General features: G+C 45.1%; 1 protein-coding gene across 1 annotated transcript in view; it reads right to left on the bottom strand.

Annotated features, from left to right (window-relative positions):
* The window catches only part of KCNMA1 (potassium calcium-activated channel subfamily M alpha 1), a 657,488-nt gene that overhangs the window by 124,497 nt on the left and 505,821 nt on the right, over positions 1-27,170 (bottom strand). Inside the window, exons 16-20 of the mRNA XM_048504456.1 lie at positions 24,455-24,466; positions 15,967-16,053; positions 14,451-14,527; positions 7,838-7,846; positions 840-1,013 (exon numbers count right to left, since the gene is read on the bottom strand). Of these exons, the coding sequence (XP_048360413.1) occupies positions 840-1,013; positions 7,838-7,846; positions 14,451-14,527; positions 15,967-16,053; positions 24,455-24,466 (359 nt within the window). The remainder of the gene's footprint in view (positions 1-839; positions 1,014-7,837; positions 7,847-14,450; positions 14,528-15,966; positions 16,054-24,454; positions 24,467-27,170) is intronic.

The following is a 27,170-nucleotide window of genomic DNA, read 5'->3' as shown; positions in this document are numbered from 1 at the left end:
TCAGTGCCTTCTCAGATGCCATGGCTGGTTATTTATCACAATGCCGTTTTACTGGTTACATTATCTGCAAAGCAACGGCAAGCTGGCTGTCCTCGTACCACACCCTATCGTACACATACATAACCATGTAACTAATTATGCGGCTCGTCCCTTATCCACCAGCAAACCAATGGAGGGAAGAGTCCAAAGGGTGCACTGACTTCTTTCAAGGAGAAAACATCCACCACATTCACAAGCCACAGACAGGTTATTTATAATGCTTGGACAAAATGCTTGGTTGAAACAAATGATGGGCGCACTGCAGATCTCAAAAGTATCAACTACTACCCAACATATGGGAAATCTTCCTGGGTTATCTGTAGCACTTTCTCCAACCTGTTGGCCCTGTATAGAAGCAAAGAGCTGGAAGGGGCCTCAAGGGTCCAACCTCCTTCACAACGCAGGAAATTCACAACTATTGCCCACTCCCCCAAGTGACTGTTGCTCTATGCCCAGAGGAACACATCTAGGGGGACAATTTTCCTGTCACAGCCATAAATCAAGCATTAACTGCAACAACCATTTATGGTGGACACGAGGATCAGAAACAAAAGGTAATCAAACTGCCAAACTGAAAAGCTCACAAGCAGGCACATACAAGTGGAGGGTGGGAGGGTCGGCAACCGATAAAAGAAGTACATCCCAGAAGACACCAATACACAACTGCATCCGTGAAAGCGTTCAAAAGGGGAAATGGGCCAGTGCAAAAACCCAACAGAGCCACAACGCACAACACGGGACGGAGATGATACCACAAACACGACAGACACGGAAGAGTGCGTGCCGGCGTTCAAACTTACAGGCATGTAAAGTGGCGGAGCAATCATGAACAGAGACAGAAGGAAGTGGGAAGGCGCTCTCAAGGGTCTCCGTGGGACTATGGCCGGGGCCTGACATGCAAGGGCAGCCACGCTCAGAGTGTCCACAACCAAAACAACATGCCCGTTTGAGTCTCTTGCAGATGGACATCTGGGCTAGAACCGTGGTTAAGATGGGGGGAGAGGAAGAGGAGGAGGTTAATGGAAAGGTTAGAGATCACAAAGCTGCTGGGTGGTCAACGCAGGCGTTTAACAGACAGGCCTTAGTTTATGACAGTCTTGACCTCGGAGAAGGGGATAATTCTGATGATTAAAAACAGTTCAAACTTGGGGGGAAAGATAAATTTTGTTTTACCTTGCATCACCAGGGGGGATCACAGGACAAACACTATTATTCAACTTTGCGGGTGTGAGCAAGGGAGAAGATTACAAGGACCAAATAAGGGCAGGAAACCATAAAGACTCACCAGCAGAAATACAATTCAGGGGTGTGTGTGTGGGGGGGGGATCGTACCAATCAAAGAAATCATTTTGAGCAGTTGGCTTTGTTTGCAAATTTTGGCCTCGTAAAAGAAATGCTTTCAGTGTTAAACAATGTCTGAGATCATAACCACAGTTAATGGGTTTACCATTCTAGACCACAGGTGTCAAACTCGTGGCCCTCCAGATGTTATGGACTACAGTTCCCATCATCCTCTGCCAGCATGATGCTGGCAGGGGATGGTGGGAACTGTAGTCCATAACATCTGGAGGGCCGCGAGTTTGACACCTATGATCTAGACCAGGGGTCTTCAAACTATGGCCCTCCAGATGTTAATGGACTACAATTCCCATCAGCCCCTGCCAGCATGTTAAGGTAATTTGAGGGCTCATGGGAATTGTAGTCTACTCAGGCTATCTGGAGGACTGAAGATCTGATCACAAACAACTTTGAGGAAATGAAAATGCTTTGATTTTGGGTACCGAATTCTGTCCACGTGGCAGACGCTGCAACTCTCAGCCAATATGGCGACCATGACAGTCAGTCCACAAAGATACAGACAAAATATGAGTCCACGGGAACATGGCGGCCCACTCACCACCAACCAATCACCATCTTATATTTGTGGTGGATTTCAGTGTTGCGACCGCTGGAAGAAATCAATTTGAAAAGCCATCAACTGCCATAAAGCCATTGATTTCTCCTGTTTCCGTGGGGCTGACAAAACTCAACGTTCACTGACAGTTTTCCGGCTTGTGAAGTTTTCTTTTGAAGCACCTTCCAGAAAGCCAGACTGGTGCGGTTTTTCCAAAAAGCATTTCATTCCCGCACAAATGTGAAACGCCAGGATCTCTCATAACCGTTTCCCATGTTGCGATGGACCATATTTATCGATAATGGCTTAGTATAAGCTCATTTAATTTTAGTGACATTGAAACAGATTGTTGGCAGCCAAAAAACATAAACCTTAAGAGCAGATGCAGCCAAAACATTATTTTTTTCAAAAGAAACCCTGGCTCGTAGCCTTACGTAGAAACATTCATTATTCCATGTTAATTTAAATTGTTTCCCATGGGCATTGAAATTGCTTTTGAACAAGAAAGGAGGATGTAAATCTACAGAAATGGGTCAAGCCCTGTTCGGTTTGGAGGCCTCTAGAACTTGCCGTACGCAGTATATTTGTCAAGCAAAGGGGAACGTTATGGCTGTGGGAAAGCAGGACGTTGAGGGAGATGGATGAGCGATCTCTTCGGCAGGGACTCCATTCCTCTAAAACTCTGCCTGCATTTCTTGTGGCAGGGGCTCTTAGCGTTCTCTTAGCATTCTCTTGCAGCTGTTCAGATATGTCAACATGCAACGTCAGCCTTGATCAGCAGGCCATACATCATTCCCAGGAGCTTGGATCTTAGAAGAAAGCTGGGATCCCACTACAGTCTTTGATGGGCAGCCATTTAGGCTTCGAAGAGCCTATTTGGGAATACAGCAATCTGTTTTCCAGTCCCCCCCCCCCTCCTTCTCTCTTTCTCCCCTGCTCATTTAAGAGTTGTGGAGAAGGGAGATCTAAAACATTATTATTCCAGGATCATGTTTGTCTCAGTGGTTCTACGTCGTTGTTGTTTTTTAAGCCCATTCTTTGATGTTTGTTCCTTGTTTCTTGGGTAGAAACTAAGGCCCCTTCCGCACACGCAAAATAATGCGTTTTAAAAACCACTTTCACAACTGTTTGCAAGTGGATTTTGCCATTCCACACATGCAGAATAATGCACTTTCAAACTGCTTTCAGTGCTCTTTGAAGCTGTGCGGAATGGCAAAATCCACTTGCAAACAGTTGTGAAAGTAATTTAACATTATTTCGATGTCTTAAGGGGCCCAACAAAAAGAGCACTGAAAGCAGTTTGAAAGTGCATTATTCTGCATGTGAATGAGCCTTAGATTCTTGCCTGAAATGCATTTCCAATTGGTGAGAGAAGCAGGAAAGTTCATCCATGGGTGATACACCTGATTTCAAAAACTTTCTGGCAATCAAACGCTGTAGTGCAACCCAAGGAAACACCCTCTGTATAATGTTTTGAAGTTGGATTGTAACAGTCCCCGTTTCTTACACCCCTCTAAAAGCTGCATTTGGTCACAAGTCAGTAAAAGAATAAGACACAAAAGAGAAATATGGGAAGATGTTTCGTCGACAACAGTTTCTTCACCATTTCCATTCCATAATGGAACTCATCTAGGCTAAGACCCAGCGGTGTTCCAAGGACTGTTTCCTAATTGTTAATATTAGCGATTCTGAGACCATGCATCCTTTTTTTCAACATTTAGGTTGTCGACATGCAGGGAAGCAGCTGGAATCGGATAACAAGCGGATCGAGAGAACTAGAGAGGAAGGTTTCGCTCAATCGTTACGTAAGCAATTGCACAATTCAAGAAACACAGTCGGTTAAGTGAACATGCTCAGTATTCCTCATTCCTGTTACACAGTCATTTGGCATTCATACCAATAGAACGGCAAAAAATAAATATTTTCGAAATTCATCTGCACGTATAACAAGATGGGGGATTAGGAATAAATGGTTGCTGAGCAGATTATGGAGGTGATGGAATGATTTAAAACCGCACAGCCAAACACACACTGTTTCCCATTAAGCCACCATAAACATTAATTAAATGTGGCAATCAGCAAAGAGACAGGAGACCCTTCTGGACAGCTTCATTCATCACTTCCGAGCTTACGTTTCCCGACATCTGAGATCTCTTTAAAAGCTAAACACTTTATAGAGAGACCCATGGAGAAATTAGCAGCAATATTCCTGGTAGAAGTGGAACAAAGAGCAATAAAGACCTTCTTCTTCTGTGCTGATTACCCATTTTTTTGCTACCATTGTCTCTCCCAGCCCGTCCCTCCCGGGGCTCGCTGGAACAGCATCAATGGTAACAAAAGGTAGATCTATGAGGACATCTAGTGGATCTCCACCAGACGGCAGCTGGCTACAAGGAGCCTGGACCCCAAGTCAGTCAGCTCGCCGGGGGGGGGGGGTGTTTTGAGTAAAGAACAAGAAAGAGACAGACTCCCATTAAGAATTGAAACGGATACAACATCATTTCAATTCGACTTCTCTCATGATCCACAGCAAGAGGGAAATGACAACAAAGAGAAACTTCACAAAGAAATTAACGGGCACAAAGAGAACGGCGGTGTTACAGGAACTGATAGACTGATTTATTTTGCCTAATGGCGACGTTGGTGAACATCTTCCGCTGTGGGGAGCCGCAAAGGGCTCCCCACAGGGCCATTTCAGGGCTTCCTTGGGTTTTTGGTCAAAAAAATACAGCAGTGTGTCTTAAAGCGAGTTGTGACAATTGATTTTTTTTCTCAATAAGCTCCCTGATTTCGCTGTTTGCCTGAAAGCAACCAGTCACAGACTTTGTGGTCCTTTATTTTTTGCTGTTCCCCCTTTCCTGGAAGGTCTGGTTTTAAGAAAGGTCAGTTAAAGGTAATGTGTTCTGCTTCCTCTCATCTGTTGGCAACCAGGAATCTGCCATCGGAATTCCTTAAATGTAGGAAGTGGACTGCGATACTCCACCATAGGATGGTTTTCCTTCACGTTTCCTAATACAAACTGTTAGATAGGTTGTGGTGGGTTTTCCGGGCTGTATGGCCGTGTTCCGGTAGCATTTTTTTCCTGAAGTTTTGCCTGCCTCTGTGGCTGGCATCTTCAGAAGATGCCAACCACAGATGAGTGGGATCCACCCATTTCAGCATGGTTGCTCATATGCTAAAATGGGTGGATCCCACTCAACACATGCAAATCAAGATTCCCAATTGCACCCTTTACACTTGTTAAACAGGCAAATGGCTCTTTCTCCCACCCTGGACGTTCTACAGGTATACACACTCCCACTTGCTTTACTGCCATCAGATCCTCTGAAGACGCCAGCCACAGAGGCAGGCGAGACGTCAGGAGAAAATGCTACTAGAACGCAGCCATACAGCCTGGAAACCACACAACACCCTAGTGATTCCGGCTGTGAAAAGGGAAGCCTTCCTAACTGAAGGGTCACATCCTTCACTCCAGTATTTCAAATGCTGGTAAATTTAAGTCCATAAGATTTTTTTTAAAATGCGATGGAACGTTGGTGTTTTGCTTGCAAATCCAGATGTGCTTTATGACGGATGGAAATACTTTGGAATGGAGAACTGGGTAGGCTGGGCTTCTCTCTCTTCTCCTCTCATGCCAGGGCAGTGGCGTACCGCTAATGGACCGGGCGCACATACCTGGAACATTGCTGGCTGTTACGTTGGGGTGGGGGGGCTCCAGCTGGGTTCCCACATTGTTTTGCTCCTCCTAGTGGTCACTTTGATATTACACAAGTTTATATCCAGGTAAAAAACCTGCGGGTTAAATCTGTAAAGAGATATGCTGGACTTCAACCTGTGTGACGTCAAATTGACTACTGGGGGGTGGGTGGGACACGAACAGAAGTTACCCCACCCCAAAGAAACAAGGACTTAGAAGCAAGGAAAAATAGAATGTGGAGATCCCCTTGGTCTCCTGAGAAATTCTAATCTAGAATAGAATGTAGATACTTGAGTCTTAAATAGTGTCTGGTAATGGGCTGGTTTACTGATTAACTTATGCTGTGAATACTTGGCAAGAGGATACGTGGACAGGAGCAAGAAGATTAAGTCCACTTGGTTGAAGTTCCCCAGCAAACTTCATCACTTCTGCACAGACCATGTTCTGTTGCAGACAGGTGTGGCAGCCGCTGTGTAACACCTGAAAGCATTCTCATCCACAAAACCAGTACCCTGGGGGGGAACCCCACACAATGAGTCCCTTCCAATGTGGCCTGATCATTTAAAATTCCCCCATGGTTTGGAGAACATAGAAAAGCCTCCTAAGTGTGCTCAGTATGACGCCTGTGTGTAGACAGAAACTGGCGAGGGGCAAGCACAGCGCAAAACCGAGGTTTATTTTAATGACTGCAAAAGCAAGATGTGGCTGGTGGAAGATCACTCAAGTCCTATTTTGCCTGGAGAATGATAGTTTTATTGCTTTTGCTCTATAGCAGTGAATGTTGGCCCTGGGGAACAAGCCATGATTCAGCGATGTTTTCTCAATTCACACAAGAAGGGAAATCACAGTTAAGATTAATTGTGGTTAATAAGCTACACAAAACCATGGTTTCAGACCTAAATTTGATGGACACAGACCCTGCTGGCTTTATATAATTTTAATAGGCATGGGTCCTCACCAAGATTCCGGTGGGTGAAACCATGGTTAAGTAAAGACCGTGGTTAACAAGTCACGTGAAACCATGGTTTCAGATCCCGGTTTGATAGACTAGTGTCCATACTGGCTTTAACTTGAAAACTAAATTGGATAGGGTGCTGAGAATTCTGTGTTAGCAGCCCTATGTACTTCCACCCCTGCAAAAATGATTGCAGAGGTTCTCAGAGAGAGATAATATTAAACCTCTTTGTGGTATGCCTACACACCAAGTATACTGTTTCAAACATGTCCATGGTATGAATTCTGTTTAATGTGGATGGGAAGTAAATGGGAATAGTAGTTTCTCTCCTCCTAATAATGCATAAAGGAGCCCCATGGCACAGAGGGGTAAGCTACAGTACTGCAGTCAAAGCTCTGCTCACAATCTGAGTTCAGCCCTGACAGAAGTTGGTTTCAGGTAGCTGCCTGAAGGTTGACTCAGCCTTCCATCCTTCAGAGGTTGGTAAAACAAGTACCCATCTTGCTGGGATTAAAGGATAGAAGACTGAGGGAGGCAATGGCAAATCACCCCATAAATACATTTTACTTAGGCCATTTCGCCCGCGACTAGAAATTACGCCCGTACAAGAATTCTTGCGGCGTGGAAGTGACGGCGGACGAAACATCGCATGGAGCGCCTCTGCGGAGCTGCTCACCCTCCTCACCTTGTCCCGTCGTCACCGGCCTGCTGGCCTCTGAAGCCCGCCCATGCTGCCCTTCGATCTCCAGAGTTCGGACAGTGAGGAGGAGACTGCAAACAGGCAACGTTTGGGCTAAACAATAAGAACGAAGAAAAACTTGTTCAGCGGTGCTGTTCACACCGTGCGGGGAACATGCTGTTGTTGCGGCAAAAACAACCCTTTAAAGGGTTGTTGTTTAGGGCGGCCTGACGCCGCCCTGGGGGAATGGCTGTGCAAATGGTATCTTTAATACTGCATAAGGAATTAGAAAAGGGTGCTGTTTTTATAGATGATTTCTGATTAGGGAAATGAAAACAGCAATTTAGAGGATGGGGCAAGGCCAGGAGAAGACAAACTGAGAGACTGCTGTATTTTCTTTAACGTCGCCCCTAACCCAGATGGGTGGAAAGAATGAGAAAGGGGTGGGCACGACACCACTGCTACATGCAACACTAAAGAACTAGAATACTGAACAAAACAAAGAGTACTCTCTACTGGAAGAAAGACAGATTGGATGGCACTCAGGGCTACAGGGAACCCGTTTTTACTCACAATAGATCACTACCAGTGTGCAGTTAAAATATAGTATGGGCCGTGCCGTGTTCCAAGGCAGCAAGAGGAAAAACAAATCAAAACATTGTCAATTATCAAAGGTTAGCATCATTTCCTTTAAGTATATCAGTGAACACTTGACCTGGCCTGGAAGGGGGGCACTCAATCCCCCGCCCCTTTTTGGTAGCAGGCATCGTGGCTGGAAAAGAATGGTCAAATGTTTATAACAAAACCAATTAATGCAACAGTGCAAGAAGACAGTCCACTGTTGGAATTTTCATCCCAGGGTGTCCACGGCTAATGGAAAGTTTGGTTAGGCATCAGCCAACTACACAGATGCTAGTTAATTAACTACCATTTTTTTGCCTGTCTTAAACATGCATGCATTTACATAGGAATAAAACAATAATTCTGATGCGAAACACACTTTCTTATTTTCAGATGATGCCCCCATTTGGCAGCGTACTGTCTTAGAATAAGCCCGCTCTCACGTGCGAGGCAGAGGTGAGGGTACGGATACGATTTCTGCTGCCCAGCCAACTACAGCCACACTTTTTAATGGATTTTTCCAGAGGTGAAGCAAAGCAATTAATTGACTAAACATTGCAGTTCTGATAAGAATCTGGGCACGTAACTGCAACCTCTACACATGTATTAATTCTAGTTCTTTCCTGGAAATAGGCAATGAAATTAAAAAGCAGGACAGATCTATACCACGAGGACCCCATAATCATCCGTTGTGCAAAATTTTCACACTAGAATTTCTTGTGGACAACATGAATGAAAATCTGCAGTTTATACAAAAGAGGGGAGAGGGGAGCAATGGAAGGCGGGGTCGGGGGGAATCTGTGAAAGGAAAGCACGGCTACTCTAATTATCTCTGGCTCTGGGAAGCCAACAGAGCTCTGCACTGAATTATTAATATTAGGCCTAACAGGTTTGGACAAATAGCTATGTGGGTCAGGCTCACTTTTAGACCTTGACAATACTGAAGCTGATGTTCAGACGGCATCTGAAGGGACGGGAAACCTCAGATGCATTATTAAAGAACATGGCTTTCAAGTGTCCCAGGAAGCTGCATGTAATTAATGCCACCATGATTAAGATTTCCTTGTAAAGAAGACACTCTTTCCTGTTCCATTCACCTGGACTCACAGGTTTATTCTTATGCCGTTGTTTTGTCACACACACATTCCCCCCCACCCACAAAACTGGTGCCTCGTTTTTGATATGGTCCTCATTTATTAGGAAAAACAAAGGGAGTGGAAAAGAATGAAACTCAATGCTACCAGAAATAAAGCTGGCAAACACTAAATGCAGCCTCCCAAAAATCGGGACAATGGAACTAACCCGCGGGATGCGGGACAAATTGTGTGAGGCGGGACTGTCCCACCAAAAGCGGGATGTCTGGTCAGCCTATCTATACAGCAAAGTAGGCGGGCTTAGAGTGAGAAAAGTATGTGTGTGGGGGGTGATTTTAATTACCAATCCACATAATACCATTATTATTTTGTCTGATATCACAGCTGCCAGTTCTTGAGCTGGTTGTTGGCCTTTCATTACAATTCGAGCCTCCCCCAGAGGCCCAGGAAGTTGTAATGTATCGACATAGTATTTGTGCGGATCCCAGCAGGGCTGCCTTCTGAATCGGCCCAATGTTGAATTTGTCATTTCGAAGATGTTTCAAGTGCTGCCCAAGGGTTTTCAGAATGACACCCAGGATGCCGATTACCACGGGGACAATCTCAGCTGGTTCGTGCCATAGACGCTGAAGCTCGATTTTCAAGTCATGGTATTTAGCGACCTTCTCGTGTTCTTTTTCAACGATCCTGCTGTCACCGGGGGCTGCTATGTCGATGACAGTCGCTTTCTTGTCCTTGACCACTGTGATGTCCGGTGTATTATGTACCGACTCTGTAGGGTTTTCAAGGCAAGAGATCTTCACAGGTGGCTTTGCCATTACCTGCCTCTGTGTAGCAAACATGAACCACCTTGGTGGTTTTCCATCCACGTACTAATCAAGGACGACTCTGTATACCTTCTGATCCAAGATGTGAACAAATCAGGCTAGCTTGGGCCATCCAGATCAGGGCAATAGCTTTTGTCAGCATCTACTTAATGACACTTAACTGAAAGAGCCCATGACTGTGTGTCATTAAGGTTGGTCCTAATAAAAAAAGTGTTCTGTGGATTGTGTTCTGGATTTTTGCCTTTTTCTTCTGGACCAGCAGGGCCGACAACTTCTTCCTACTTAACTTATGGCCTATCTTGAAAGTTCCTGATCAAGCCAATATTAAGAAGCTATCCTTTGAAAATCATGTGATGAGGTTCAAAATTACAAAGAATCTCCAGTGAAATCTATTGGCATCCATTGGTTTTGAGCGTGCATAATTAGCCACAAGGAGCAAACCAACAGGGACTCAGTTACCACAAGTTGTGGGATGCCAGCTGCACCCTGTGCTCATGGCTACAACTATACAATCCATGGCCAAGTTGCCCTTCTCTATCCATAATCGCCACTTTCTGCAGCAAAGATGCATCTGGAAGGGGAATTCTGAATATTGACCTTTATTAGGCATAAATAAGAATATTAAACAGTAAAAAACAGAAGAACAGAAAAAGGAAATCAGGATAACTGGGTTTTGTTCAGCGCCAGAGCAAAACACTTTGCCACATCCTCAGTCCTTTGGGGGCAGCGATCGTTGAATATCTGAGTCTTGATTGGCTGGTCAAGGCCTTCTTTCCCTTTGATCTTCTCAGTTTCACAGATGCTTCATGCAGTGATGGTGACACCTGTCTCTTTTGTCATCTGCCATTTTATTTCGGCACCTGTTCAGTGCTCTGACATGTGTTGGAGTGACGGATGCTTATGCTCATTGGGCCATCCCTTTCAGAAAGAGGGCTGTCAGTTGCAATCTTCCAAGGCTTTTCTGTGTTTCTAAATCCATCTTCCGTTGGAAGGCCTTTCAGAGGATTCCTCTACTGTTCCTTCACTGCCTCTCTTGGTTGCTCCAAACTTTCCTTTTTCTCTATCATCCGTGGCAGGGATCCCTGATCATTTTGAATCTGTGGGCACCTGTGGAATTCTAACTGACACCTTATGACAGTGGTGGCGAACCTTTGGCACTCCAGATGTTATGGACTACAATTCCCAGATGTTATGGACTACAATGCTGGCAGTGGCTGATGGGAATTGTAGTCCATAACATCTGGAGTGCCAAAGGTTCGCCACCAAGGCCTTATGATGTGCACAACCACTGAATGGCTGTTGCAGGAGACTTCAGTCAAACAGTGAAGATTCTTGTGTTGTGGTAGCAGCTGCTGCCAAAGGAATGTTTTGAGAAATGTGCACAGCCGATCAAAAGGCTTGCTGGGAGAAAGAAGGCTAAACCCGCCCGCTCCTAAAAGCACTTGGTGGGCATAAGGAAAGGTATTGACGTGTACCACGGTGCCCACGGGTGCCACGTTGAGCACCCCTGACAGATGGTGTTAATCTGAGCAGAAGGTTATACAACCAGCAGTATTTAGTAGTGAAAGCTCCCTTGGACTTTTCCAACTTCTGTCTGCAGTTCTCTTTCCTCCACAAAACAGCTCCCCACATTTGGAAAAGTAGCCCATCAGAGAGAAAGTCATAGTGCAGTGCTAGTTTTCTATGTACGTGGCCATTTTAGTTTTGTTGCAAGGGGCATTTGAACATGCAACTTTTACCTGCAAGCAGGAGGGCAGCCCCTTCAGGGAAAATATCAGTCCAGGAAAATGCTTTATAATTAAAATTATTCTGACTGTATAAACCGACCTTTCTACTAATGCTGTCAGAGGTGATGGTAGAACCATACATTTGGCAGAACAACATGAACCCCACTTAAATAAAAACTGCTGCTATTGGCAGTGATGGTTTTATCATGTGTCTTTGGGGTGGGGGTACATATAAGCATGGAAGCACGAGTGTAAGGTTGTGATTTAGTTAGAAGGCTGGTTCAGCCTTGGAAGAGATTCCTCAGCCGCATTGGACTGATTGCCCAGCATAGTTGTTATCGCTTACTTAACCTTGCTTTCTGTCTGTGTGAAACTGCTTCTGGCTTGTGGGAATGGGTTATTGTTTATGTCCAGTTCTTGGTGGGAAGGAGAGACCCGTAAAAGCGATGCGCTTGAACCAGGGGTTAGAATCTGCATTGTCTGTAGAGCCGATCATGAAAGCCAGCTAATAAAGAACTGTTAAAAGGTTACTTTGCACTGAGACTGGACCTTTGCATGATTCCTTACAACGATGGCAATTCTTATCCTACTGCAAGATTGTCTTTGATAAAAAAAAGGACGCATGGATTCCTCCAAAGGGTGCTTTCCCGTAACTTCCACGTATGGTGAGATGATGCTTTCCCGGACATCTCACAGCTAACTGTCTGGCTGAGGGCAATGTAAGATTGTTCCAGAAAGGCCCACTAAAACAGATGGCTGATGCTCATGGATTTCCAAACACCAGGGCAGGATTCTGCAACCTTTTTGAGCCTGTGGTCCCCTCTGGAATTCTGACACAACCGCAAAGCAGCTGCTTCAAAATGGCCGCCACGGGAGGTAGAGCGAGCCACAAAATGGTTCCTGCGGTTTCCCTTCAGTCAAGCGGTGAAGGTTCTTGTGCTGCGGTGGCAGCTGCTGCTGAAGGAACATTTTAAGAAAACTGGACAGCCAGTCACAAGCCTTGCTGGGTAAAACCCCTAACTGGCCTTGTTCACTTTCTAAAAACATTTGGCAGGCAGCAGGAAAGGTGTTGGGAGGCATTAGGACTACCCGTGGACATGATGGGGCGCTTGCCAAGGCTATAGCCAACTTCACTGGCTCTTAACAAGCTGTTGACAGAAGAACTTCCAGAGGGATGCCAGCACTTCAGGGAAAGTCCATGTGAAACCACTCTGCAGCTGCAAGAGCTATGATCGCCACACCAAAGATCTGGATCAGGTGGCGTTACTGCCGCATGGGCACGTGAGCACTGGCATGAAAGACAACTATATGAAGGGACCTGTCACATGCCAGAAGCAGCCTGCTTTCCTGAGCTTTGTCTTAGTGCAGGGGTCTTCAAACTATGGCCCTCCAGATGTTCATGGACTACAATTCTCATCAGCCCCTGCCAGCATGGCCAAGTGGTAGGACTCATGGGAATTGTAGTCTATGAACATCTGGAGGGCCATAGTTTGAAGACCCCTGTCTTAGTGGATGAGCCCACAACAATAAAAACAAAGAGGAAAAATACAGATAACTTGCAAATATGTTCGAAAAAACAAAACAAAACTCCTTTACTCCTTTCCAGAGAGGTTGTGGAGCTGGTCTGTTGCAGCAAAAAAATAATAATAACCAGCAATCTTGGGGCACCAACCAATTGTTAGTGCTCAGGTCACCACTAAAGTTTCATATTTAAAGTTTCATATGTAAAAACTGAAACTTGTCGAAAATTAGGCTCAGGAGCAAATTACTGGATTTGAACAGGAGCCGAGCGCAGGAAAAACTTTTGCGTCATCTTGATGTGCTCTGGGCTTTACTGCTATGAGGATGAAGAATGACCTTTGCTTTGGCAACTAGTTTTGACTGGCCCCTATTTTGTCTCTGGCCAAAATAATTTAATGGCAATTAATAGATTTTTCACATAGTGCAACTCATGGAGGAGGGTCTGCTTCAACATTGCAAAATTATTTGTCTGTGAAGGGTAGGGGGAGGCAGAAACATCAAATACGTTCAACTTATTGTTATCATGTGCATTTAACGTGAAGTCCAGTAGCCCCTCAGAGATCAGCAGAACTCCTCGATAATTGTGTTGGTTTCCAAGGCACTACTGGGCTCGAATCTGGCAGTTCAGACAAATATGGCTACCCTCTAAAGCACAGGTGTCAAATTCGCGGCCCTCCAGATGTTATGGACTACAGTTCCCATCATCCCCTGCCAGCATCATGCTGGCAGGGGATGATGGAGAACTATGGTCCTGTAACATCTGGAAGAACACTGATATTAGCCTATGCTCTAAAGCATCAAGTGATTATTGTTGGAACTTTGTTAACTCCCTTCCCCACCATGACAGTGCAAAGTTCAATTTTAAGAACCTCCAGTTGTAAGAATTACCAGGAATGCTGATTGACCAGGTAGACACATACAGGTCTCTCCTAGCCTCTTTCTGCAACTATGCAAAACCAGTGGCAAACCTGCCAGAGGAACATGGGAAGATCAATTGACCCTGGGTGCCCCCCATTGGATCATGTGGGTGGCGCCCGGTGGGCCGCACCAGACTCCCAGCCCTGGCTGCTCCTAGCATAGGCTGACCAGACGTCCTGCTTTTGGCGGGACAGTCCCGCCTTTAAACAATTTGTCCCGTGTCCCGTGGGTTCTTCAAATTGTCCCGATTTTTGGGAGGCTGCCGCACTGCCTTCTGCCGCACTGCCCCCCCTTGTCCCAGTTCACAAAGGTGACCATCTGGTCACCTTATTCTAGCAGCCAGGCTGAGAGAAGCCTGTCGCGGGCTGCCCCTCGGCCTGGGCGCCATTTCCCCCCGGTACGCTTCTGTGCAAAACCCTTAAAACTGAACAGCTCTTTTAGAGCAAGGAGAGGGGGTTGGGGAAGTGATGTTACTTACGTCGTTTGCAGCCGCACTTTTTTATCCTTTTGGGATCTGTGATGTCATCATGACAGGCCTTGCAGTAAAAATATGCCCTGGAGAGGGAGAGAGAATGGAAAAACTGACACATTTCTTAATCCATACAAATGAAATTAGTCCCGCATTTCTCCTTTGCTACAAGTGCCAAATTAACGAAACATGCCAGGACTAATTTCCTTTAATCTTTTGAAAGGTGTAGACATTTAAAGAAGGAAATGTTTGCTAGGAGACAATTAATTTCAAACACAAGGCTGGGTGATTTCAGTTCATGCTTCTTTTAATAAATTTAACTCGAAAATAATTGGGGAAACGGTTAATAAATATGACACAGTGGATCGGATCACGCGGCTTTCATCTTGGGAAGTAGCATCCAGAGCGACTTTGTTATCCATACACAAAAAGAGATGAAAAACCTGGGCTTGGCAGGGAAATTGCCGGCTCAAAGCCACCAGATTTTGGAGAAAGGGACAGCTGAAGATAGAGAAGACCATTTGTTCCACTTAAATTTACTTAGCTTAAAGTTCTGCAAAAATTTAGATGTTGTTGTGAAATAAAAACAAGGCAGTGGTAATTATTTGTGTGACTGCAGGACATTGGTGGTCCTGGTAGTTTCCAACAGTGCCTTGGTTTCAAAAGCTCCGCTGTGCAAACAGAAGCTCTTCCGTTGGTGAAGCGCAGCTGATCTCTTGCTGAAACACTTCAACAAGCTCTTCGCTGCTCCTGTGATTCTGAAGGCAACGATCAGGCTGTTGTGGGGAAAAGGTCTTTTGATTCATTTGCAACATACTATTTCTCTATGTCTAGAGAAGATGTAGTGTCACTCCAGAATTAGATTTTAGGCTTCCTTGTTTTCCTAGTTTGCCACAAGTTTACACACCTTTGTGCCACTCAGTATTATGCTTATTAGTTAGTTGCTGATGTATTAAACTGGGTTATGCCCAGTGGTGGGATCCAAAAATTTTAGTAACAGGTTCCCATGGTGGTGGGATTCAAACAGTGGCGTAGCACCAATGGGGCTGGGTGGGGCACGAGGGGCCCAATGGGAGTCCACCAAAGAAGCCTGTGTCTCTACACAGAGGAAGGCAATGGCAAACCACCTCTGAACGTCTGTTGCCTCATTCAAGAGGGCTTTTGTACCCAGGTAACAGGGTGGCACTGTAAAAATGATTAACGAGTTACTTGGATAGTATTAGGGACTGTGATCTATACTATTGTGTATAGCTTGCTGTAACTACCATTCTGATATGAGATCTTGAATCACTGAATGTGTCAAGTGTCATGTTAATATTTGTGCTTGCTTCAGTTCTGTTTCTCCATTTCTGATGGATTCCAAATAATACAATACAAAACGTACTATATTGTTTTATTAGATGTCCTATCCTGTTGACTATATTCTGTTGACTATACTGACTTCCTGTGTGTAATTCACCTCCAGAAGAGATGCAGAAGAGATGGCATAATTAATTAATTTAACCCAACATGAATGAAGACTTACCTTTTTACTTCTTTGGCATCGCTTGCAATGAAGAATCCTAAGGTACCCTCTTGAATCTTCACTTGGTTTCCAGGATTGATTAATATACTGTCCGGTGAAACAAACAAACAAAAACACCCCAATTTTTAAATAAAAAAGATCCCAAGAAAACAATACCATTACACCATGTAGTTTTTCAATTACTAAACCAAAGAAATCATTTAATATTTGCTTCATTATAGGGGGCCCATTAGTCAGAGATATATATTATATATAACATACTAGAATTTTAGAAGCAGTTTTAATTGAAAACTTCGAATCTGATTGGGGCTTTAATGTATTAAAAAAATAGGTATTAAAATTTTTTAATCATAAACAGATGCTATATTATTGACTTCCAAGTCTTATATTAAATCATTTGATATTTTGCATTAGGAGGGGGGGAAATATACAAAGCCTCCAGAAAAGTTTTGATTTCTTGCTTTATATTAAAGGTTGACAGAAACACCATGATTGGTGAAAAGGGAAATGGTTTCCTAGGAGGAGTTGTTTGAAACAACCCTTTTCTTGGCTTTAATGACTTGTGTTCCCCAATGCCGATTTTTGTTTTAAAAAGAGCATTATTAACAGGCCCCCTATGAGTATATGTCCCATTGTTCATGGTAAAATGCACACAAACATACATATATTTACTCAAGGGGAATGGTACAAGACAACCGGTTACCATTTCTAAAGAAAACATACAATAAGTATAACGATTAATAATTCCCACGTTGTCAACACCCCTTATTAATGTGTAACTAATGGATACAAATAAATTACTCCTCCTTCTTTGAAAAAAATAAGCTATATTTGAAAGGGACTTATAACTAGATGCTTTCTGAGGAGGTGATTTCTGTGAATCTAATATAGGATAATAAAATCTGGTGTTGGGTTATTGTGGAATAATCAGCAGAATCTATAACTATGCCAACCAAGGCATCTTGGACGCATTGAGTGATTGGGTGGGGACTAACAGCATGTGGGTATGTTCTCAATGAATGCAAAAGTTGTGTCCATCACCCTGCCACTGTGTGAGGAGAATTTTATCTCAAGTTGAGGGCCCGATCCAAAATTTTAGGAATGTAATAAACTTCTCCTCCTGACAGCAGGATGATGGAGACAAGTCGTATACTGAGTAGGAATAAACAAATATACATCCTGTGGTAGGCAATGAACCCTCCCTATTTGGGGTGCTGTGTGGTTTCCGGGCTGTATGGCCGTGTTCTAGCAGCATTCTCTCCTGACGTTTCGCCTGCATCTGTGGCTGGCATCTTCAGAGGATCTGAAGATCCTCTGATCCTCTGATGATCTGAAGATCATCAGTTCCTCTGAAGATGCCGGCCACAGATGCAGGCGAAACGTCAGGAGAGAATGCTGCTAGAACACGGCCATACAGCCCGGAAACCAGACAGCACCTCAGTGATTCCGACCGTGAAACCCTTTGACAACCCTCCCTATTTTCTTGCACTGTTAATCTTGCAAGGATGATTAAGGTAACAAGAGTCTTGGGGGCGGGGCTTTAAACGTGCTAGTAGTAATAAAGACTGGACAAACTGGTAGGCAGATGTTTTGTTTGAACCCCCAATTCCACCCCGACTCTAATGGCTGAGACCCCCATTTGCTGGTTGCAATGCAAGGGCAGCTACGTTCCTCCAGGGAGCTTGGATGTTGCTACGGCACTATGTAGAGTTGTTGACTCCAACCATCAGGAATTCTGATTGTGCCAGCAAATTCACGGGATTGTTTTGGATCTGTGCAGGCTAAATTCCAGGCAACACTAAATTCTCCAAAACATTCCCCTACCAACATAAGAAATAGGACCCCCAAGGATTTCTAATGATTTTTTTAACAAATAATAATAATAATGGTCTCTCACAACACCTGTTATCCCTCTTCTAGCCAACTCTGTGACTTTAAAGAAATGCCTCCCCATAAAATGGATCATCTGAACTATTTTGTTCAATCAATCTAGGAAGCGTGTCATTGTGTTAAGTTAGAGAAGGGCCAACATCCATGCAATACTTGAAATGAAGCCATGATGGCCAGTGACTAGAATTGATTTGGACTTCACAGAAAATATGTTTTTAAGGGGTGAAGTTGATAAAAGGACAGTCCATGCACATACATATGAACAGATGGCACAAAACAGTGCAGGTTACACACAGCACAGCCCCCTAGCCCTAGCCTGTCAGAAGCCTAATTATCCAAAATTACTGCTAAACTGGCTATCTGAATATGTTCAGATGTATGAAAGATATTCCACAAATGTGGTAGAGACTGCTTTCAGATATCCTGCGATTCCCTACATTGCTGTATTTTGTAGGAGCAAAATGACTGCTGTAATTGACATGGAAGGTGTGTATGGAGATAGGCCCCATTCTCCTTTAGGTCAATACATGCAATGCAGAATAATGAGACGTGACATCACTGCTTCCATTTCCTGTCAATCATATCAGTACTTTTGCATAAACTGGCTAGAATACGGAAAGCATCAAGAAGAAGAGGAGGAGGAGGAGAAGGAGGAGGAGGAGGAGGAGGAGGAGGAGGAGGAGGGGGGGGGGAGGAGGAGGAGGAGGAGGAGGAGAGGAGGAGGAGAGGAGGAGGAGGGGAGGAGGAGGAGGGGAGGAGGAGGAGGAGGAGGAGGAGGAGGAGGAGGAGGAGGAGGAGGAGGAGGAGGAGAAGAAGAAGAAGAAGAAGAAGAAGAAGAAGAAGAAGAAGAAGAAGAAGAAGAAGAAGAAGAAGAAGAAGAAGAAGAAGAAGAAGAAGAAGAAGAAGAAGAAGAAGAAGCAGGAGCAGCAGCAGCAGCAGCAGCAGCAGCAGCAGCAGCTTGGATGTATACTTTGGCTGTTTCCGCACGAGCAGAAAACAGCGCCCTAGTGATGGTAAAAACACCATTCGTGGGTTGCTGTTCGCACACTTTTGAACGTCACTTCGGGAGAGAGGTTTTTCAAAACCAGCATCTTCCACCCGCTATCATACGAACGGCAGCGGGTGGAAGGCGGCGTTTTCCCCATGCCGGCCCCAAATGCCTCCTTACCTCCTCCTGGCTTCCATTGCTCTGTGAAGGCCAAGGGACATGCCTCCTGGCCTCTGTCCCTGCAGTCGTCACTCTGGCCATGGGGGTGTGTTCCCTGGCTTCCACAGAGCGATGGAAGCCAGGAGGAGGTAAGGAGGCATTTGGGGGACCGCACGGCGGTGCGGAGCCTGCTCCGCCAGCTGTGCAGCCAGCTGGGCCGTTCGTGCGAATGGCCCCAGGGATTGCATCGGCATGAACCATGCCGATGCAGCCCTGCGGCTCTGGCCATGCAGAAACGGCCTCTCTCTTTCTCTGCTGCAAGGAGACTCAAAGGGGCTGACAAGCTCCTTTCCCTCCTTCTCCCCACAACAGACACCTTCTGAGGTAGATGGGACTGAGAGAGTTCAGAGAGAATTGTGTCTGGCCCAAGATCACTTAGCAGGAATGTAGGAGTGGGGAAACAAATCCAGTTCACCAGATAAGACTCTGCCACATATGTGGAGGAATGAGGAATCAAACCCGATTCTTCAGATTATAATCCACCTGCTCTTAACCACTATACCATGCTGGCTCTCAACAGGAACCAAGTCACATTGATAGACTGTCCAGGTGCTCGGGAGCAACAGCTGCAGAAGGCCATTGCTTTCACATCCTGCATGTGAGCTCCCAAAGGCACCTGGTGGGCCACTGCGAGTAGCAGAGAGCTGGACTAGATGGACTCTGGTCTGATCCAGCTGGCTTGTTCTTATGTTCTTATGTTCTTACTGTGGAGAAGAGTGGGTCAGTGGTAGAACATCTGTTTGGCTTTGTTGCTTTTTGTTAAAAAAATTCTTGTCTATCTCTTGCCCTATTGTGAGGATACGTACTACTGTTTTTGATATGTACTGTAGGGCCAGATATAATGATTCCACACATGACTCGACAGCAAACTCTGGTTTGCTACATTTCCATATTAGTTCGCATGTTACATTTCTCAGGCTGCACTTAAGACAAAAAAAACCCCTTGTGTGCATTTGTACTTATAAAATACAATGTGAGAAGAAACTCTCAGCTGTCCTTCTGTTTAATATGCTATCAACTAATCAGTTCCTGAATGCATTCCTAGAACTGTGTGGTTTTTAAAAGATATTTCGAATTTCCATGTGTAATATAATATGGGCCACAATGTATTTCTATTAATTACTTCCTGCTTCTAGCTGAAATATTAATAATTGTGGTATTTTTTTACTTGGGGAGAGGAGGAATAATGTTACGGGAGAAGTCTGGGTTAAAGTTAACGAAATGGCGGGCAACGTGCTCTCCCCTTGTCCAGCCTGGAGTGACACTCCTTGTCGACATCCATGTGGAAATGGGGTCTTACACCTGGATTCCAAGAAAATTGCTACCAGGAGATGTGGTGGCAACAAAGACCTGCTGGTAGTGATTCTCTCAGAAGGTCCAGTTCCATATGGATGTCATAAGATTGTGAGGACAATGACAGAATTTACTGCTGAAGAGAAAATGCAAAGCTACCCCAGTGGCGTAGCACCAAGAGGACAGGGGGGTGCGTGACATGCCGGGCGTGTGCCAGTGCGGGGGCGTGGTGGGGATTGGAGGGGGCGCAGTGGGGGCGTTCCGAGGCAGGGTGGGTGGGGTTGTTGCAGGGGCGCAGGGTGCATGTTTGCCCTGGGCACAGCTCCCCCTCGCTCCAGCCCTGACTACCCAAAGCCATTCGGAATCAGATGGCTACATCACCAGCTACATCTGTATGGACCAAATGGTCCCAGAGTAACACAGACAAGACGCTGCAGTTCAGAGTGGGGAGATGTATAAAAAAGTGGTTTTAAATATGGATACTTCAAGCCACTCGGCAATTGTTGAGGTTCTGTTAATTGTAGGTACCAACTAAATTTAAAAATTGCTAGTATTGTCTTAGTGAAGCTAAGAGCTTGTGGACTTCATCAAAACTCACATCTGGAATTGCCACTTATTTTCTGATAAGGAGAACATTTATTTTTTGCATAGGACTGTGGATGTGGCAACAATTTTGACATTGGCTCAGAAGCCCTGCTCCAGTTGTATTGTTTAACTACCTTTCCATTGACTGCCTTGCTTTTATTTACCTTAATCTATTTTCTTCTTTTAATCTATTTATTAATACTTTTTGTGAACTTATTTGTCTATGCCAATAACGGTATTGAAACAAATTGAGTTCATCTGTGCCTGGGCATGATACAACTGGAGGCCCCACGTCAGCCACTCAGAGCCTCTGGGACAGTGGGGAATACAGGGACAATGACATTAAGATAGCATAATTATGGCTTAACAGAGCAACCTGGCAGGAAGATAGCCAGCAGACAGGAACTGCATAGAAGGAGGCAACCTCTGAAAAACATCTCCTGCCCTCAGAGGAAGAGCTACCAGGGGACGGGGGGACACGTTGCACTGGGCGCATGCCTGGGGGTGCAGAAAATCACCCCCCTTGCGGCAACCCCCCCCCACTTACCTTAGTGAAACAGTGCAGGCTGGAGAAGTGGCCTGGTGGGAACTACACTTCCCAGGAGACCTTGCGAGCCCCAGGGTCTCATGGGAAATGAAGTTCTCATCAGGCCATTTTCAGCCTGAAGGGAAAAGGCCATTTCTCCAGCCTGCACTGTTTCACTAAAATAAGTGTGTGTGGGACAGGGCAGGGGGGCAGGCGCCACGGAGGGGAGGGAGGGGAGAAAACACAGAGGAAGAGTAGAAGAAGAGTTTGGATTTATACCCCCTTTTCTCTCCTGCAGGAGACTCAAAGGGGCTGACAATCTCCTTGCCCTTCCCCCCTCACAACAAACACCCTGTGAGGTGGGTGGGGCTGAGAGAGCTCCGAGAAGCTGTGACTAGCCCAAGGTCACCCAGCTGGCGTGTGTGGGAGTGCACAGGCTAATCTGAATTCCCCAGATAAGCCTCCACAGCTCAGGCGGCAGAGCTGGGAATCAAACCCGGTTCCTCCAGATTAGATACACGAGCTCTTAACCTCCTATGCCACTGCTTCTCCAGAGTGTGTGTCTGCCTGCCCTGCAGAAGAGCCTTTGGGGTTAAGATACAGCATTCCCAAAGGGAGACTAAATCCTTGCTCAGTAATGATGAAGGTGCCCACAGAGCTGTTTATTCTACATGCATGTGTTGTCCAAGCATATAAAGTCAGCAGAGTCACATGGGACACCATGTAACTATCTCTTGAATTGATGTGTAGGACAAATGCCAAACGTCTGACTGGATGAGTGACAAAAAAAAATAATCCATGACAAATCACTTCCATGATATGGTAGATGTGCTGTACCATTCCCCATGCAATTAAGAACACAACAAAATATATTATTCACCACTGCATTGTAATAGCCATATTTAAAATTTAGCAAATATGGGATGTTCTTGACCAGTTATCACATAAATGGTCTTTGTTTCTTCTTTTCTATCCGTGCCGTGCCCAAGTGAAAAGGCACACTGTGACGTGGCAAGCACCTCCTTAAAAATGAAAATTTGGTCACTGCAGCAACTTTGAATTATAGGTGTAGGTTTTTTTTAATCTTCATGGATTTTTGCACAGCATCTTGACAAACAATGAGGGAGGCATGCACACACAACTCACTGGGGAGCTGTGTGTCCCCTGGCTATCACTTCTTCCTTCTGGGTTCTCTCTGACTGATGTTAATATAGATTCCACATATTTATATTACACAGAAAAACTCCACTACAGACACAAAAGAGAATGCAGGCAACAAGCAAGGCAGCTCCCTCGAAGCTACAGAATACTGAAAGCTCTAGTTTCACCAAAGCAGACAATCGCCAGAGGTTGCTCCCAGGTGTAAAAGCCCTTGGAGGAGGAAGGGAGGACGTCAACGGCTAATGGATTACAGCATTGGTTGCTCGTAACGGGAATGCGTTGAACTTGGGCAAGCAAAATGGTGCTAAAAATGCCAAATATTCGCAAGCAGCCGAATTGTCTGTTAATCATAGTCATGTATCGGATTCGCATCACAGCGAGAACCATCTGAATGTTGATGTTGTTTTGTACTGGGAGCAAGCCCGTGCTTTCTTTCTTTCTTTTTTTTTTGAGCCACACACGTTTCTCACACAGCTCGGCATGCCTTTACCAATCGGTTAAAGTTTACAGGAAGACAAGCAGCCAGACAAGAGGGTGCAACCACTGCAGATCCTTGAAGATGCCAAGTGTTGCAGTAACTTCTCTGCAGTTGGATCATATGAATAATGCCAAACTGACAGGAAGCTACCTCTCTTTTCCCGCATATCTACTCCAAATCCATGGGAGAGAAGGACTCAAAAGAAAGGATGATACACTCTACACGGAGGGGTATGACAAAAACAAGAAGAAGTAGAAGAAGAGAAAAACAAGAACTACAAAGGTGGAGATATGCAGTTCGGGGATCGGGGAGATAACAGCATGTAGAGTATGAGAAAGAACCCAGTGAGGGCACCCAGATAAGGTCATGATAGTAATAAAAAAAAACAGAAAGGAGTGGATTTGGTAGCTCATGCCTTACTTAGATCAAATCCAAAACAGCAGGATGGCATGTTAGCTCGAAATACTGCTAAATATCAGTGTGCAAAAATAATGCGCAAAACATGCCAGCACAAGTTGGGGGGGGGGGGAAGCCAACTCATCCAAAGGTTCCAATCAATGACCACCTATGTTGGAATGAATATGAACATGTCGTACAAAGAGCTACCCCGTCCACAAGGATAAAAGATACGGCAGCGTCAAGCGCGCACCGCATTTTAATCCATCTGATGCAATGCTCGGTCTAAAAATTAAAAACAGACTGAAGGAAACTTAGACAATTGTCCACTATCAATAAAAAAAAGTACAATGGAAAAGAACATGAAGTATTGTGCAGAACATGTACGCTGAAGGGAGAATCCAGAGAGATGTCCGTAAAGACAGGAAGAAAGACAAAGACGATATGGTGGGGCAAAGGCTAACAGACGGGGGGGGGGGGCAGACACTGTTGCAACACAAGAGGCAAGTGAATAAAATGGGGGGGGGGTGGCAGGGAGGGAGAGCGAGAGTTTTCCCCATGAAACAAAATGGCGTACCCACGGCAGGTTACAGTCTAAAGCTTGTATGGAAATTTTTTTTGTGTACATGTAAATATATTTATAATATAATTATCTCCTGCAAAGAAGTTAGTGCATGAGTCATAAGAACCAACAAAGAAACAAACTGTTGCTATAGAGTTCTCTTTCCTCTTTGAAACTGGGGGGACAGGGGCTCATATATAAATATACATATATATGTATATATATATGTACACATGGACAGGGAAAAATATACATATATATGTATATATATTGAGAGAAAGATAGACAAAGATGTTATCTTCCTGAATTTTCAGCAAGGGGTTAGTCCTGAAGTTAGGAGGAGTGAAGGTAGGACTGAGGTTGGAAGGAAAGGTAACGAAGAGGGCGTACCGCTTTCGGCTTCTGCAAACGACAAGAAAAAAATTGCAAATCAAACACTTTGGTAAAAAATCAACTGACACCAAAACAAAGGCAAAAAAACCCTTTTATTTCAAATCCTCCAAAGCCTGCGACATTTTCGGTTTGTTTTCGTTTAAAAAGGTTTTTCTGCAGAAAAGGGGATGACAAAACAGAGAGACAGGGAGAGAGTTTCACAGAGGAGTAAAACACAGGGGGACACGAAGGAAAGAATGTTGATTGTCCCTCCATTTTCTTTCCTTCCATCAAAAAGGACACAGTACAATTGTTTCTGAGGAAAGAGGGAACGGCTTTGGGTATATTAGTTTGCAGGCCAATGATGGAACAGGTAGCTTTTCACAATTTTTCGATCAGCTTCCCCTTGAGGATACTCTCAGATGGGATATTTCATGTCGCTTTGGGCTACAAACACTGCACATCTTTGAGACTTGAGAACTTCTGGGAACTAATGGCATGCTCTTCTTTGGAAAGCTCGGCATGGTAGGTCCAGGTGACCCAGGTCATGGAGCACCTCCAGTTACCTTGGGGAACGTCTGCTGGACTGATCCAGGGCAAAGTCCTTATGGTCTCCATGTGATCACAAGTGCACTGGGAATTCTTCCCAGGTACAGGCAAGCCTAATTCAGACAAGGACCATGACATGCATGGAAGGGGCCCGAGACTCCCTTACTCATGGCATCCTGCTGGCCTGGAAAGGTTTCAGGGAACAACTACTGGACTGGTTGGGAAATTTACGCATAACAACAGCGACTCCAACTTTTCCTATTGGAGTAAGCAGTGGCTTCCCAGAGCCACTTCAGGTAGGGAAAAGGGCACAGGGATAAGACCAAGGCCTCTTCTCCATGCATTCAGAGGTCCCAGTGCATGCCTTACACAAAGAGTACACATTATACTTCACGTTGTGTGAACTGGCCTTACAAATATAATCCAAATCTTGCCCGTAAATATTCCACTGATTTCAGCACTGTAGACAATAAGTGTTGAAAGATCCGATGATCATTGGTCTTGATACGCGCACGCACACAAACACAATTTTTGTTTCGTTCTATTTCAAAAACTTACACACCTCTTGGAACAGAGAACACAAAGGGACATGAAAAAAACAAGATTTGTGCTGATGGGAAAATGCTGGGCATGGGGGGAGGGGGCCAGTGGACTGTTTCTCATACAGAGAAGAGCTCTTTCGGCATTCATAAAGAAGAAGAAGAAGAGTTTGGATTTATATTCCCCCTTTCTCTCCTGCAGGAGACTCAAAGGGGCTTACAATCTCCTTGCCCTTCCCCCCTCACAACAAACACCCTGTGAGGTGGGTGGGGCTGAGAGAGCTCTGAAGAACTGTGACTAGCCCAAGGTCACCCAGCTGGCATGTGTGGGAGTGTACAGGCTAATCTGAATTCCCCAGATAAGCCTCCACAGCTCAGGCAGCAGAGCTGGGAATCAAACACGGTTCCTCCAGATTAGATACATGAGCTCTTAACCTCCTACGCCACTTAACTCCTATGCCACTAAAGGTTGTGCTGTGGATGGAAGGACCTGCATGGACCAAAGGGAATCAGAAGAGACTGGGGGGGGGGGGGGGGGGAAAGTGGCCAGATCCAAACAAGTTTGCCTGGGACAACAGTGGCTAATGTGCACCAGTTACTCCCCTGCTCGATGTATGACAAAACAATAATCACTGGAGATCAGGTTTAATGTTCCACATCATTTGGGCAGAAGTTATTTCTGGCTTCTTCTAGAAGACTTGACTCCTGGGCAGTGGGGGAATTCAAAAATTTTAGTAACAGGTTCCCATGGTGGTGGGATTCAAACTGTGGCGAAGCGCCAATGGGGCTGGGCAGGGCACGACGGGGGTGTGGCCGGGCATTCCGGCGGCGGGGCATTCCTGGGCGGGGGTGTGGCAAGGAGGCAGCCACTGCGCCGGTCCTTGGGCGGGAAACGAGTGCACGCAGGCGCAGGCTGCCACGCACGCCAGTGCACCTCCTGCTAGACTGCTTCAAGTTCTGCATGCTACTGCTGAGAGGAGGGGCGTAACTAAGGCAAAAATCACGTGGCAAAATCACCAATTAGTAACCCCCTCTCGGCACACACAAATAATTAGTAACCTACTCTCGGGAACCTGTGAGAACCTGCTGGATCCCACCTCTGTTCCTGGGGGTTTAGGAGAATGCTTGCAGACGCACTCTCAATCCTTACGCCATGATGGGAAGAAAAAAAATTAATATTAATATTACCCATCTGGATATGTGGTGATGGGTTTGTAAGACTGAGATGCTCCACCTGACCTTTGGTGGAGGCCACTGGTCTGTCCCGTGGGAATCTGCCCTATAATAATCAACATGCTACCATTCTGTGTTGCCCCCCTCTTGACTTGCCCAAGCTTGGACACTATGTAATGAGGGCTAATATCCAAGCTGGGCTGGGCAGTCCTCCATGGGCTCAAATTTTGTCTACCATCTTGGATTTTAATGATAGGTGTTTTGAGTGGATGTTATGTACACATAAACCTGGCCTTGGTCAGGGAGGGTTGGGTATAAATTTAATAAAACAAATAATAAAATAAATAGATTCAAGTTAAGTAGCCCCTTAGAGACCAACAAGACTTTCCAGGTATCAGCTTTTGAAAGTCAAAGGGACTTATATGGCTAAAAGTTATACCCTAAAAATCTTCTTTGTTTCTAAAGTGCTCATG

This window comes from Sphaerodactylus townsendi, linkage group LG07, assembly GCF_021028975.2.
Source record: "Sphaerodactylus townsendi isolate TG3544 linkage group LG07, MPM_Stown_v2.3, whole genome shotgun sequence".
NCBI classification, from domain to species: Eukaryota; Metazoa; Chordata; class Lepidosauria; order Squamata; family Sphaerodactylidae; genus Sphaerodactylus; species Sphaerodactylus townsendi.
The sequence above is the reverse complement of the archived record's forward strand: the minus strand, read 5'-3'. Positions and strand labels throughout refer to the sequence as shown.